Source organism: Ursus americanus, chromosome 22, assembly GCF_024610735.1.
Source record: "Ursus americanus isolate L20-20 chromosome 22, mUrsAme1.1.p, whole genome shotgun sequence".
NCBI classification, from domain to species: domain Eukaryota; kingdom Metazoa; phylum Chordata; class Mammalia; order Carnivora; family Ursidae; genus Ursus; species Ursus americanus.
Genome location: NC_142148.1, coordinates 26,705,811 through 26,720,699, shown reverse-complemented (window position 1 = coordinate 26,720,699; position 14,889 = coordinate 26,705,811). Strand labels below are relative to the sequence as shown.

At 39.6% G+C, this 14,889-nt stretch overlaps 1 protein-coding gene across 1 annotated transcript in view; it reads left to right on the top strand.

Annotated features, from left to right (window-relative positions):
• Positions 1-14,889, top strand: part of CSNK2A1 (casein kinase 2 alpha 1) — a 49,074-nt gene that overhangs the window by 23,847 nt on the left and 10,338 nt on the right. Inside the window, 6 exon segments of the mRNA XM_045807500.2 lie at positions 2,314-2,523; positions 4,532-4,643; positions 9,152-9,253; positions 9,760-9,810; positions 11,142-11,201; positions 12,682-12,765. Of these exon segments, the coding sequence (XP_045663456.2) occupies positions 2,423-2,523; positions 4,532-4,643; positions 9,152-9,253; positions 9,760-9,810; positions 11,142-11,201; positions 12,682-12,765 (510 nt within the window). The 5' untranslated portion in view covers positions 2,314-2,422.

The window sequence follows — 14,889 nt, the reverse complement described above, 5'->3', positions numbered from 1 at the left end:
AACAGATTATTTGGTTTGCGTGTTAGTAAAGTGAAGCACCTCTTCAGGTGCTGTGGAACTGCTAGTAGTCCTCCCAGTGGGGAATCCGGTCCACCAGTTCATAAATTAGGTCCCAGCTGATGAGGCACAAAGCTGCAAGGGTCAGTCAAACAAGTACTTGAGACTCTCAGGAGTTTCATTAATGAATAGTCTTGCTCTGCTCTTCACAGGAAATGCCAAGGCCTTAAGAAAGCAGAGGAACAGTGGGTGATAAGACTGAAAGATGCACAAACTAGTAAATGGGAGTTGGGGAATGTTTTCCGTGTGACTCAGGTGATTTCCAGGAAAAAAATGAAGTCTCACTTTATAATGTCATGTCCACCCCTGATTTGGCCCTCCAAGGCTGGAAGTTAGCCACAGCTCCTGTCATTTTTGTATTTACTCAAAGAAAATATGGTTAAATTGGTAAATTTTATGTTTTACCACAGTTTTTATGAATAACATGTTTCAACAAAAATAAGAGTGGTACAAAGAACATCTGTATCCCCTTTACTCAGATTTACCTATTGTAATTTTTTTTAAAGATTTTATTCATTCATTTGAGATAGAGAGCAGGAGCTAGGGGAGGGGCAGGGGGGGAGGGAGAAGCAGACTTGCCACTGAGCAGGGAGCCCGATGCGGGGCTTGATCCCAGGACCCTGAAATCATGACCTGAGCCAAAGGCAGACGCTTAACCAACTGAGCCAGCCAGGCACCCCGACCTGTTATAATATTTTCTATTTTACCTTATTTGCTTGTGAGTGTATTCTTGTGTACACCTAATCTATCATCTAAATGTCTTGTCATTTGATCTGATTGTGTGTGTGTTTTCTGTTTGTGTTTTGTTTTTTAAAGGCAATAGGTTTTGTTTTGTTTTATTGTTTTTAAAGATTTTATTTTCGTGCTCGTGCACCAGCCGGTGGGGGCAGCAGAGGGAGCGGGAGAAGCAGTCTCCCCACTGAGCAGAGATTCCTAACATGGGGCTCAATCCCAGGACCCTGAGATCATGACCTGAGCCAAAGGCAGACACTAAACTCACTGAGCCACCCAGGCGCCCCTAAAGGAGATAGAAGTTTATTGAATATAGTGCAAGGGAGCAGCAGGCAGGACAGCAGAGGAGAGGCTGTCTGCCGTGGGGCAGTGGATATGATAGTATTGTTTTTTATATAATTTACCCTGCTCCGGTACAGGATACAGTCTAGGGATAGGACAGTGTGTATAGTCATGTCTCTTCCATCCTGCCTTCCTTTTTTATGTTTTGTAATAGTGACGATTTTGAGTACAGTGTATCCCCCCACTTTCTATAGAAGTTGCCTCGTTTTCTGTTTGTCCAATGTTTCCTTGTAATTAAGTTGAGATTACACAGTCTGGGCCAGAAAACTGCATAGGTGATGTGTTCTCAGGTTATGAAATCTGGAGACTCAGTACATTTTTAATTAAATGCAGAGTAAAGGGACTCAACAAATGCTATAGGAATCATTAAATGGAGATAAATAGATTGGAATGGTCAGCGAAGACATCACAGTTTACCAACTAGGTAAACTTAATTTACCGATTAGGTAGAAAACATGTTTCTAAAATTCACCACTTTTCCTTCTATGTCAAATTTAGCATTAGTTCAAGCAATATGTATTACTGTCTTCTACCAGTATTTATTAAGCTTGCTCCTGTATTAAATAAATCAAGAGGAAATTATTTGTTTCTAAATTTAATGAAATTGTGTCTTTCAGATGGTAATTAAGGATCTACTGATTATTATGCAAGGTTCCCCAAATGATTTGGGTCTATATAAAAAGACATTGAACTTTAATGTATGAGAACAAGTCTTTATTCCCTTCCTGGTTTCATCAACCATTAGAGTCAGGCTGACAGTTTGTACTCCTGGCTTTGCCACTCTTCTAACACTCCTACTTGAGCCATAGAAAGCTGTTCTTGCCAGTAATTTCTGTGCATTGTATAAATGGTAGTAATATTGATGGGTCTATCCTTGGTGCCATTTTTCCCTTCCAGGCTATCTTAATAAAGAACATCCAGACTTTAGATGAGGTAACAAGCTACTTCGCAGAATAGGATTAGGGCCAATTTAATTTTAAGTATGTTTTTTGAGTTTATTATTATTATTTTCTTTCCAAGTTACAGGAAACACTGTGGTAACACATTTGGGATCTAGTCATTGGTTAACAGATAGAGGAGCCAGAGGTATATTTGAGGCCATTATTGTAAGATGAATTTTTTTTTCTTCCCATGTGCTTTTAAAAAATAATTCCTTGGCCTTTATGTACTTTATGTTCACAGTTTAAAGAAAACAGGTCTGAAACAAGGTCTTACCCCCAGCTGCTTCTGAACACAGTGACCACCAGATCTCCAAACATCAAGTCCACCTTCGTTCGCCAACCTGTCTGACATGTCGGGACCCGTGCCAAGCAGGGCCAGAGTTTACACAGATGTTAATACGCACAGACCCCGAGAGTACTGGGATTATGAGTCACACGTGGTGGAGTGGGGGTAATTGTTTCCTTTTACTTCACTGTCCTCGCTCAAAGGGCTGACTCTTGTGGATTTTTTGAATTACTTGTATCAGGAATCCTTCCTGACTGTGCATTTATAAACCTCAAGATTGAAACCCGATTTGTGTTTACTTCTGCAGTAGAGAAGCAAGGTATTGCTTTGGCAAATTAAGTGTTCTGATGGGCTTACCATATAAAAATTATTTCCGTCTCTTATTCTTTCCTTGGACTTACATATTCTGGATAAAAGGCGGGTATCAAAGAGTTACCTGTCAGCTCAGCTCATCTAAGGGCTTCCCACTTACGTGAGAATTAATACTTGAGAGACTTTAAAAACACCAAACTCTTACATAAAATATTTTTGAGGTCAGAGAGTGTTGTCCCATGATGATACTGAAGGATAAAATAGTTCTCCAGAAAGATGTCCTCTTTCTGATAGAAGCAAAATTAAACCCTTATCAACATTTGCCCTTATCATGAGGCTAGCCATGTGTAACATGGAATTCAGCCCAAATTCCATTTTGAATAGTTGCAGTCTACCTGAACAGCTGTGTTTGCCCCTCATTCTCTGTACAGTCTCTTTTGGATGTTTACATCTGTTGTCCCAGCATGTATTTAGTTAATTGATCAGGTCATACTTACTGTGATAAAAGCCTTTTGACATTGAATGCAAAAGAAAGTATTTGAAAACACATAAAGCTACAGCTCCCTTATGCTACATTTTATATCTGTTCACATGTGATGTATATAACCTGTAAGTGGTTAAAGGGAGTCTCTCAAAATTGGCATAAGGGTGTATTGTCATCCTGATGGGACCATGATTTTTAACAGTAAGTGCAGTGCCTCTGCACAAAGAGGCACAGTGTGTTTCAAAGAGACCATCAAGAACCAGTGGTATAATATCAGTAAATGTCATTATGGATATTCTAACACTTCCCCTCATATCACAGGCTTTGGAGTCTAGGAATACCTGTGTTTTGCTAAGGAGATTTCAACCACTCTCTTCAAATTGAGTGCTTCGCACTTGGTTCCGCTTAACTAACACTAAACAGCCCTTTTGCGTTTTTGGCATGGTGCTGTTTGCTTGCTTGCATTTGTTTTCTGTGTCCATCCCACAGGAGAATTCAACCAGAACTAAGAGCTTCCTTCCCCTAGACCTGCCTTAATACATTGTCTGTTGTCCTTAGTACCTTTTGCCTTGTCTGTTCATTCACTTTCTTTTTAGCTGCTTGAGAAAAATGGATGGCTAATTTGTTATTTGGATTTTCAGTGTCTCCAGCAGGAGTAAATAGAATTTAGGCCTTATTAAAAGGACCATGTTTGTCATTCTTTAAAGCAAAGTCATCTAAGTTGTAATCAGAGGCAGGGAGAAAATGTTGGCATTTCCCTTATTTTTTGCCTCTGATGGTGCTAGTGGTCATGGAATATGGGTAAAAGTGAGGAAGGGATCCCTAACTATGGTTCATGATCTGTGGTGTGATTTGCAAACTCCACTATGTGGACTGTTCTCAGGGCTTGCCTTGGAGGGCAGGTGGGAGGTCAAGCCTATATGTCGAAAGCCACTTACTTGCAAAAAGTCCCATTAAAAATCTGCTGCTTCCAAAGTGTGGCTGAATTGAAATATTTTTATAATACGTTGACTTTCTGCTGGGTCAGGCATGAGAGGACAGGATATATAAAAATTATTCTACAGGGGAAAGCTATCTGTTGTTGGACACACACACACACACACACACACAACAAACCCTAATATAAGTGAGCTATGTGTGGTATGTCAGTAGAAATATAAGCAATTGGAAAGAATAACTGAAAGGCTTAAATTTTTCTAATTTGAGGACTTGGAACACACATTTTTAATTAATGGCCCAATTTTTTAAATACAGAGATTATTTGAAATACCTTTTATTTCTTTTACTCCTCCTGGTAGTAAGAGTTTTTAGAGTTAATTAGTGCCCTATAGTTTGAACTTTTAAAATCATTGTGACTTTGATTCTTTCTGTTTACAGTAATCAAGATGACTACCAGCTGGTTCGAAAATTAGGCCGGGGTAAATACAGTGAAGTTTTTGAAGCCATCAACATCACAAATAATGAAAAAGTTGTTGTTAAAATTCTCAAGGTGAGTATAAGAAGAGAGATTATAATTTCAGAGATATTTGAAATTAGATCTTTTTAAGTAACAGTACTTAAATTTTTTGAAATACCTTTTTAAAAGTAGCATTTGAAAGGGTTTGGGGAGTGCTTTAACCTCTTTATTTTATTGTATCCTGTGAAATTGTTAGAAGAGGTTCTCTTTATTTGACAGATCAGGAAACTGAAGCAAAAGAAGCGATTTGACTTAAGTCATACAGCTAGATAGTGGTAGAGGAAGAGAGTAAAGGTTCAATCTTCTTTCTTCTAGGTTTTGCCTAATACTGATTTCCTAGATTTTTAGTTACAGTGCATCGTTTTGTTTTCAAGAGGTTGTTACCTCTTCTGTGTAAGGATGACGAGTCAGAAATGCAGGCCTTTAAATGGCCGGCAGATGCCATCCACGTAGCGAGTCGGACGTAAGTTCCCATGTCTGGAGGATGTAGGTGATGGGTACTGCTGCCTGTGCTCCAGCTCCGGCTGATAATTGCTTTGCCGTAGTGCAAGTCTAGTGTTGCTTGATGCTCTTTTGCAAAAATAAAGTAGAAATTTATATATATTTATATGTGAATTACCCTGATTGTTAAATGTTGGCTCAAGAGTTTTTAAAAATGCTCTACAGGCCAGGTTTGGCCAATGGGCTACCAGTATGCAGCTTGTAAGTTAGTTATAACTGTACTGTGCAGTAACTTAGCATATAGTTCTTGCCGTAGAACTTGTATATATTTGACACTGAGAAGCAGAGGTTCCCAGACTTTCTCAATTTATAGCCACCCATATTGTTTCAGTAACTTTTAAGTAGTTAGGTCCAAATAACAAGTGTTTATTTTAGCTTGGGTGCCATTTAAAATGTTATGTGCATAAATTGAAAGAAAGATATAATTTTATTCTTATATAGCCATAACTGATTAGTATTGGGATATGTACGTACACCTGTCAATCACTGAACAGCTTCTCAGATGTTGGAATAAGTTGGACACCAATAGCTTCATTTCCTTTTCTTTTTTTTTTTTTTTTTTTTTTTTTTTTTTTTTTTTAAGATTTTATTTATTTATTCGACAGTGATAGAGACAGCCAGCGAGAGAGGGAACACAAGCAGGGGGAATGGGGGAGGAAGAAGCAGGCTCATAGCGGAGGAGCCTGATGTGGGGCTCGATCCCAGATCGCCGGGATCACGCCCTGAGCCTAAGGCAGACGCTTAACCGCGGTGCCACCCAGGTGCCCCTCATTTCCTTTTCAACCTTGATTTTTGTACAGTATTTGCTTTTTATCACAGCAGCAGCTGAAAACCCAGCTACACAAAAATATGCCATCAAAAGGAATGCAGTACGATCTAATGTAGAAACTATGAACTACCTCACGCCGGTAGTATGCTCTGTATCTGGCAGATATTGTATGCTAATTGGTGTTTCCCTCAAAAATTAGAAATTTCACAGAGCGCCTACGAATTTGCTAGGGTGCCATGGCACACCTTTTGGGAATCAGGAAGTTGAAGTGTGTATATCTGTCTTACCACACATAGAGAACTAGGCTGGAAATCAGAACATGTGGATTCTAGTCCAAACTCTAAAAGTAATTAACTTGGTAGTCCTTTTAACCTAAGATGTTTGCTCATCTGTGCAAATGAGATGATCTTGCTTTCCCTGTCTTTCTCAGAGTTGGTATGAGGAGCAAATAAAAAATTATATATAGAAATACACTTTGGAGGCTGAACTTCTGTGTAACTGTAGGATCATACTTATATGGAAAGGGATATGGGATAAAGTGATAGGTTATGTAGAGTCATATAAAAGTCACAAACAGTAGGTTTCACAGTTCAGAAGGCGGCGGTGGTTAGGAAAAGCTCCCAGGAGCTGTTTTCAGGCCCTGAATCTCAAAGGAAGATTTGGATAGGTGTGGGTGGGAGTGGAGAAGCGGTAAGTGTGATTTAGAATGCACAAGATAAGAAAAGCGGAAGAAACAAGTGAGAATTGTTTCGTGTAGAAGGTGTCGAGTGACCATACAGGGGAGGGGAACTTGGAAAGGGAGATTAAATTGGTGGTCACCTGGAAAATACCATCTCTGCATTTCCTTCCAGTCTTAAGTTTTGTGATTTTTATCTCTTCTAGGTTGTTGGGAGTCATTGTATTGGGGGGGGGAGGTGTTGAAAAGACTTTTCAGCTCAGTCTTTTCCCAACTGTACTGTATATTTTACTGTAATTATATAGATGGTTATAAGTGTAGATGAAGTTCATTCATAAACTGTATTTAAAATTTTTAATCTCTCCCACCTATTTATTAAGACAGAATAGTTGCATTGACCACATTAAATTAGGCTTTAAGTCACCTGCCTGGTCTGTCACAAACCAGCTTTGTAAATTTATTGATTTTAAGGATTCTGTAGAAGAAAAGTTTCATAAACCAGTAGCTTTCCACCATAAACTGGTAGTTGGGAAATAGTGATTTAGTAGGAAACAGGGGATAGATTGATGGGTTAGTCCTTGGAGGGTAGAAAGATCTCCCAGATACTCTAGCAGGTCAAAAAGATCTGATAGTTCAAGCAAAAAGAGAAAACTTCTAATCAGCCTTCTTCCCAGTCAGAGTGTATTGAGTTCTAATAACAAGGCTAAGAGCTATGGATTGAATTAAATGCATACTGTGGGAGTCTCTATTAGTAACAGTTTTCATTTATTGTCTACTTTGAATTGACCCCTGTTCTAACTGGTATTTACATTCCAACAGTTCTTCAAGGCAAGTGTTAATTCAGAAACGTTTAAGTGTTTTTCCCAAAGCTGCATAGCTACAAAGCCAGATTTTGAGGATGGTGTGTATCCAAGACTTGATTGCTTGTGTCTGTACCACATGTTTAGGATTTTAGGCAAGGTTACAAGAGTTTACAGTACGGTGTGGTAGTTCCTAGACCTGGAGTATCAACCTAGGAAGTATCTAAGAATTGCTCTCTAGCTCCGTTCTCAAGATTCTGATTCAGCGGTTCGAGGTGGGACCTGGAAAGCTGTGTATGTAAAAATCCAGGTGACTGTTGATCATGAAGTTTAGTAACTGCTAATGATGTTGATGAAGAGATGATACATACTTAAAACAATTTCTAAGAATCATATGCAGTGTATCAGTAGTCTGGGGTGACTGACACCCTAGGAAAGACCTGCATACACGGTCCAGGGTAGCAGACACAGGCCACATGTCGTTACTGAGCATTTGAAATGTGGCTAGTGCAAATTGAGATATGCTGTGAGGATAAAATATACTCCATTTCAAAGGCTTAGTACAAAAAAATACATATACAATTGCTTATTAGTAATTTTTTAAATTGAGTTACATGTTGAAATGATAAGAATTGGGATATATTTTTGTTAAATGTATTGAAATTAATTTTGTCTGTTTCTTTACACTTTTTTAATGTGGTTACTAGAACATTTAAAATACACGTGGCTTGCATTTTATCTCTTTTGGACTAGCACTGCTTGAGACTATTTAGAAGAAATGCTTTGTGGAGGAGGTGCAGTTGGACCAAAGCCCTCCTCAGAAAAATGGAAAGGATTTCTTTCTGTATGAGGACAAATGTAAAAATGATGGGTGAGGTCAAAGGAACATGGAAGATAGACTCAGGGGACTCTGCACAGTGGTATTTTTAAAAGGGAGGGAGGGGTTCATTTTTAGAAATACTGGCAATAAAGCTTGACAGCTATTATGGGTTTTGTCCCAGCCATATTCAGATATATGTTCTCTTGTTGATCATTTTTACCTATAATGAAAGGCTTAGAGAACTTATGTAATTTGCTGTCGGCACACAGCCAGCAGGTAATGAAAGTGTGATTCACCTTATACAGTCTGACTTCAAGACCAGCATTTAACCCACAAAGTTATGCTGCACAGAGATGGTTTGACCATCCTGGCTGTTGGTCCTGACTTCTTTTAAGGTTTTATTCATTTAATATATTTTCAGGGGGCGAGAGTGTGCACGGGGGAGGGACAGAGGGAAAAAGAGAGAGAATCCCAGCAGACTGCGGTGAGCACGGAGTCCAACACGGGGCTCAATCTCACGACTCAGATCATGACCTGAGCCGAAACCAAGAGTCAGACATTCAACCAGCTGAGCCACCCAGGTGCCCCTAGGGTGTTTATAGACTTAGAGGAAGGACTGGGAAGAGCCCATGTTTCATCTTAATTGACAGAGATTTTCATAAGATACATCTTAGTGTTACCATTTACATTCCTAGTTTGTATAGTTTTAAAAAGTTAACATGCTAAGATTGACAACTGGAATTAAATGCTAGTTCTGCAGAAGTCTAGTCTTTGGGATGAAAATCTTTTTTTTCTTTCAATTCAACATTTGCTAAGTACCGCAGAATACCTGGCACAGGGCTAGGAGAAGGGGATTCAGAGATGAGACGGACACATGTCCTTCCTTCAAAGAGTTCATAAGTAAGCCATTTATGTATTATATTACATATTGAAATACTCTGAAATAATTTCACTGATACACTTTTACCCTTTTAGCCAGTAAAGAAGAAGAAAATCAAGCGTGAAATAAAGATTTTGGAGAATTTACGAGGCGGTCCCAATATCATCACACTGGCAGACATTGTAAAAGACCCTGTGGTGAGTATAGTAGGCGCTGGTAAGGCCCACCAGGGCTGAGCTGGTGTTTGACCCAGAGCACAACTGGCCTCTTTATTTTCCCCGTTAAGTCCTGCTTTAAAAGTGCTTAATCAGTTATACCATTTAACTAGCTTGGGTCTTTCTTTCAAAGAGACCTCCACCCACAGACTATTTCTTATTCTTCTAGGCTAAGAGACTGATAGCACTGGAAACTGAAATGTGTTAATCCATTTTGCAAACTCAGGTCCGATGCCGATGGGCGATGGGCGCATTGTCGGGCTGCCTAGAGCCTGGTGAGACTTCAGCTCCATGTCTTCTGTTTGAAATCCATCCCAAAAGTGACCTAAGTGTGGTGATGATCAGAGCGGGGAGGGCTTGTAGCAGTAGAGGGTTTCCTACTACTGAGGCAAGGACTACCAAATTCACCACGTAGTATCTGCAAACATTGTGCCCGCTAAAGCTGCCAGGGCTGTTGCTAATGTGTGTTTTCTTTTTCTTTCCCCTAGTCACGAACCCCTGCCTTGGTTTTTGAACACGTAAACAACACAGACTTCAAGGTATAATATATAACCAGCCATTTCGAGGTGTTGGGTTTTTAGACCACATAGAAAGCCTTTTAGCAACGTTACTGTTAGAAGAGCTTCCTTCTAACTTGCTTAAAAAGAGCTTTTCATCCTTATAGTGCTGAATTTTAAGGTAGAGAAACTCCTGCACAAGAAGTATCCACTTTCCACATCTTGATATTCTGCTCTTTTGTTTTGTGGTCTTTTTAATTACCAGTACATTTACTTCTCACCACCTTTACCATTCATCTGACAGTTTCTGCAGATGTCAGACCTAATAAAAGGCCACAGCACATGTTCAGTCAGGATCTGGCTGTAGGGCATTTCACTTTAAAACAACTGTATTCAAGAAGGAATGTATTTTATATGTACAAGCAAGGACTGCTTATACCTTGGGATTCCTCAGAAACTCTGGGCTATAGATCTTAAAAGAGGGTTGGTAGAAAAGGGTGGCGTAAAGTCTGGTAATAATACAAACCTCTACAACAGATCTCTGACTTCCATCCCATCCAGTGGCCTGCTTATTTCAGATAGTTCTTAATTCCAGTACAGCACAGGAATATGGGCGCTCTCTTGGGTTACAAGCTGTGAAGTTATTTGACTTGGCCTTTGCAGCAGTCCAGTATTAAGAATGTTACATATCAATAAATGGGTGAATCCTTGGCTGAGAGGAGGAAAAAAGGAAAAAGAACTGTTTTAGAATCAGAACGATTACTTAAGGAAAACTGTCAGGGTATATCACTAACCATTTAATGATATGTAGATGTAAAAAAAAAAAAAATCTTCAACTTTTTGGAACCTGGAAAGGATACATGACAGTTGTTTGGAGTTTACTTTCAAACTGGGACAGGAATAGTTCTGTTAAATTGACAGATTTGTCAGCAAGCCATCTTGCATACCCACTGGTGATCCACAGTGCCTGTAATTTGTAAGCCAAAAATGGATTAGTTCCCTACTCAGGAGGCTATATATTTGCCAAAATGCCTTGTATGAGAAGGTCTGGAGATAAATGAAAAGCAGACTAAATTGCAAATGTATAACATCAATGCATGTTGCTTATATAAATTGATATGTTCCCAACAGTGGATTATAGCTTGAGCAGCGTAGGTTTAAGTAAGTCTTCACTTTTACATATAGAGTTAAGGACCCAAAGTGTCTCCTTTAAAAAGCAAATTTTCTGTTGGGGAAGTAGAGACCGGTGAACAGACAGATCTTGGAACAGTAGCAAATGAGCCAAGTCTTGTTTTGAATTACTACAAAGATAAGAAATTGCCTTCCTATCAGCATTATTTTCACGGCTCAAATGTTGCATTTGTCTTTAACAGCAATTGTACCAGACGTTAACAGACTATGATATTCGATTTTACATGTATGAGATTCTGAAGGTAAGGGAACCTGGAATACTAAATATCTTTAGTTTGATCTTCCTTTTGTTAAGTAGTCCAGTTAACTGTGGAAAAGCCAGTGAGTTACCTTTGAAAAGCATGTTGAAAGAAAGGACCTCCTCATAGAAAATTTTAGTAAGTTAATAACATCAGAGCCTGTGTGGTAATGTAAGCATTATGGAATAGAGTCCAGTAGGAATGTAATTTAGAATGCTTTGGAAACGGCATTTAGAAGTGAACTGGGAACCCTTTAAAAAATACTTGTCATCTTTGTCGTGCTCCTATGAATGTTATAATTAAATCGTCAAAACTTACAAAAATAACTTCTGATACGCTACCTTCTGGTATACTTTATTTTACTTAAAATTCAACAAGTAAAACAGTAAACTAGCTCAGCCCTCAAAGGGTCATTGTCCTAAGGATTACGTAAATCTCTTCTTAGAGATTGCTGACTTAGAGTGGACTTTGATTTCTAAAGTGGGATCACCAATTACCTTGCTCCTAATAGGCATTAAGATCAGCTTTACAGATGAGAAAATTGCTAAGAGGTGGCTAAAGTTTCTTAAAAATGAGGGGTGCTATAAAGCCTGCATTTGAACTTTAGTAGTGCCCTAAAGAGACCATGCCAGCAGAGATACTTGATCTTTCCGTTGGCTCATGCAGTATTGTGGCAAGCAGGACTTCACAAAGTTAAGGATATACTTGTCTAGCCCTGGGAACCATAAGAACCCAAGTTGTTCTTCAGGAAGGACGAGAACTTGGCCAGTGACATCAGCTGGCTTGAAGGCTGGGATTAGCAAACACCAAAGGTTATGCCGCTCAATTCACCTTAGTTTCAGATTGGACATGGTTTTCAAATCAGATTTGATGTCATAAATCAGGTACAGGGACAAACAGTAAAATTTTTGCCTTTGTGGGTCAGAGGGTCTTTCTCACACTCCTCATATCTGCTGTGCCAACACAGAAGCAGCCAGAGACCGTATGCAAACAAATAGGTATGGCTGTGTTCCAGTAAAACATTATCCACAAGAACAGACAGCAGGCCACATTTGGCCCATGGGCTGTGGTTTGCCAACCGCTATTGTGGACTCTTAGCTATAAAGGATTATTGTTCTTTGAGAGTTTTGTAGTACAGACCAGTTTTCTTCTGAGGGGTGTATGTTTGTGAAAGTAATCCAGCCTTTGGGTAAGCGGGAAAGATTAGAAATAATGCAATTGGTATACACTTTGGGTGTTTTCGAACAGAAAGGAAGTTGAAACAACAGTGTAGGAACAGAACTTGAAGTTCAGAGGCTGTGAGTTTGCTTGACTATAGGATCTTGAACAGGTGTCTGAAGACTAGCATGGGAGTGATTGTCCTAACCTTTAATCCCGGGGGTGAGGCTAGAAGGAAAACTATGGAGTAAAAGGTTGGAAGACTTTATAAGAAAATCACTCTTCAGCAAGCTAACTCTTTCTTTTTTACCTGTTCCTTCCACAGGCCCTGGATTATTGTCACAGCATGGGTATTATGCACAGAGATGTGAAGCCCCATAATGTCATGATTGATCATGAGCACAGAAAGGTAATGTGATAGACTGCCAAGTGTTATTTGTATGATAAGAGTTATCAGCCCATTTTCAACATCTGTCACAGTCACACTGGTACCTATTAAACACTTGATAAATGTTTGGTAAGTGAATGAACTCATTAACAAATCAGAATGCTGAAATCAATATTCATATTTCTAAGAATACTATCAAGAAGGAAACAGATTTGGGGCACCTAGGTGACTCAGTAGAGCATGCAACTGTTGATCTCGGGGTTATGAGTTCAAGCCCCACGTTGGGCATAGAGATTACTTTTGGGCAGGAAAGCTGGCTTCTGGTTTCATTTATTAAATAATTAGTCTCTTGGGGAAACTCCTTTCTCATTTGCTTCCTTTTTCTTACTGGTAAAATGGGTATAATAATACTTGGTTTGTGTGCCAGTAGGTTATTGTGAGAATTAAGTATACACAGTTGTAGTGCAGATAAAATATTCAGAAAATGCTGCTGCTTATTAGCAAGTGTCAAGAGGTCCCTGAGCTCTACAGGTGATTTTAGTAGAGCTGCACTGACCACATGGCTTTATAGTCCATTTTTTAAGGTGATCAGCCCACCTTTTGTAGGCAGTGACGGCTATCCATTGTAGACTTCGGAGACATAGTTGATTTATTCATCAGCTAATAATTCTTTCAGACTCACACTGTGTAAAAAGTATTGTTCTAGAGGCTAGAGATGTAGGTGTGAAACAAATAGACAAAAAAATTCTTGTCCATAGGGAGCTTGCATTTGTGGGATGCTGGTGGGATAAAAAGTTAAAAGTGATATGGAAGAGGGACGCCTGGCTGGCTTGGTCAGTTAAGCGTCTGTCTTTGGCTCAGGTCATGGTCCCAGTGTCCTGCGATCAAACCCTGTTTTGGGCTCCTTGCTCAGTGGGGAGCCTACTTCTCTCCCTCTGCCCCTCCCCAACTCCTGCATGCATGCGTGCTTTCTTGCACACTCTCTTTCTCAAATAAGTAAAGTATTTAAAAAAAAAAAAAAGATGTGGAAGAGAAATAAATCATGAATAGGGAATGGTGGAGGTTACTGCGGTTTTAAACAAGGTTTGTAAAGGGAAGGTTTCATTGGGAAGGTGACATTTTAATGACACTTAGAGGGAACCAGCCATGTAATCACAAAAACAAATGTGTCCCAGATAGAAGAAATCGCAGGTGCAAAGGCCCTGAGGCAAGAGTGTGTCTGGCATGTTGGAACAGATAGAGCTAGATAGAATGAACAGAGGAGAGGAACAAAATGAGATCAAAGAGGTAAAGAGAACCAGATCATATAAAACCTTAAAGATCATTGTCAGCCCTTTTCTCTGAAGATGCAGAGTTTTTTTGCAGGGTTTGAGCAGCAGGTTGACATATTCTCATATTTTTAAAAAATTCATTACGTATCTGTTAGAACAATTAAAATAAAAAGTGGCACTACCACATACTGGCAAGGATACAGAGAAACTCGATCTCATGCATTGCTGGTGGGGACATGGAGTGGCACAGCCAATTTGAAAAATGCCAGATTGGGGCACCTCGGTGGCTTAGTTGGTTAGGCATCTGCCTTTGGCTCAGGTCATGATCTCAGGGTCCTGGGATCAAGCCTCACATTGGGCTCCCTGCTCAGTGGGGAGTCTGCTTCTCCTCCCTCTACCCTTCCCCCCATTCGCGTGCATGCTTGCTCACAAATCTTTAAAGAGGAAAAAAATGAAAGTTTCAACTAGTGATAATGCATCACTTGGTTGATTTCATGCTGAGGGGATAAAAGCAGTCATTAAAAGTTACACTAATGAGTCCATTTTCAAAATGACAGAATCGGAGCTTGAGAACAGAGGAGTTGCCCCAGGGGTTAGGAGGTGAAGGGGAAGAGATAGCACAAGGGACATTTGTGGTGATGAAACAGTTCTGTATCTTCTGGAAGTTCTATGAGTCTACACATTGATAAAGTTGTAAAGAACTACACACCTGCATGTGTGTAAAACTGGAAAATAAGGTCTGTCTGAATCGTGCCAACCAATATCGATCACCTGGTTTTGGTACTGTACTGTAGTTACGCAAGATGTTCCCATTAGGGGAAATTGAGTGAAGGATTTACAGAACATCTCCAACTTTGTGTGAATTTATAATCGT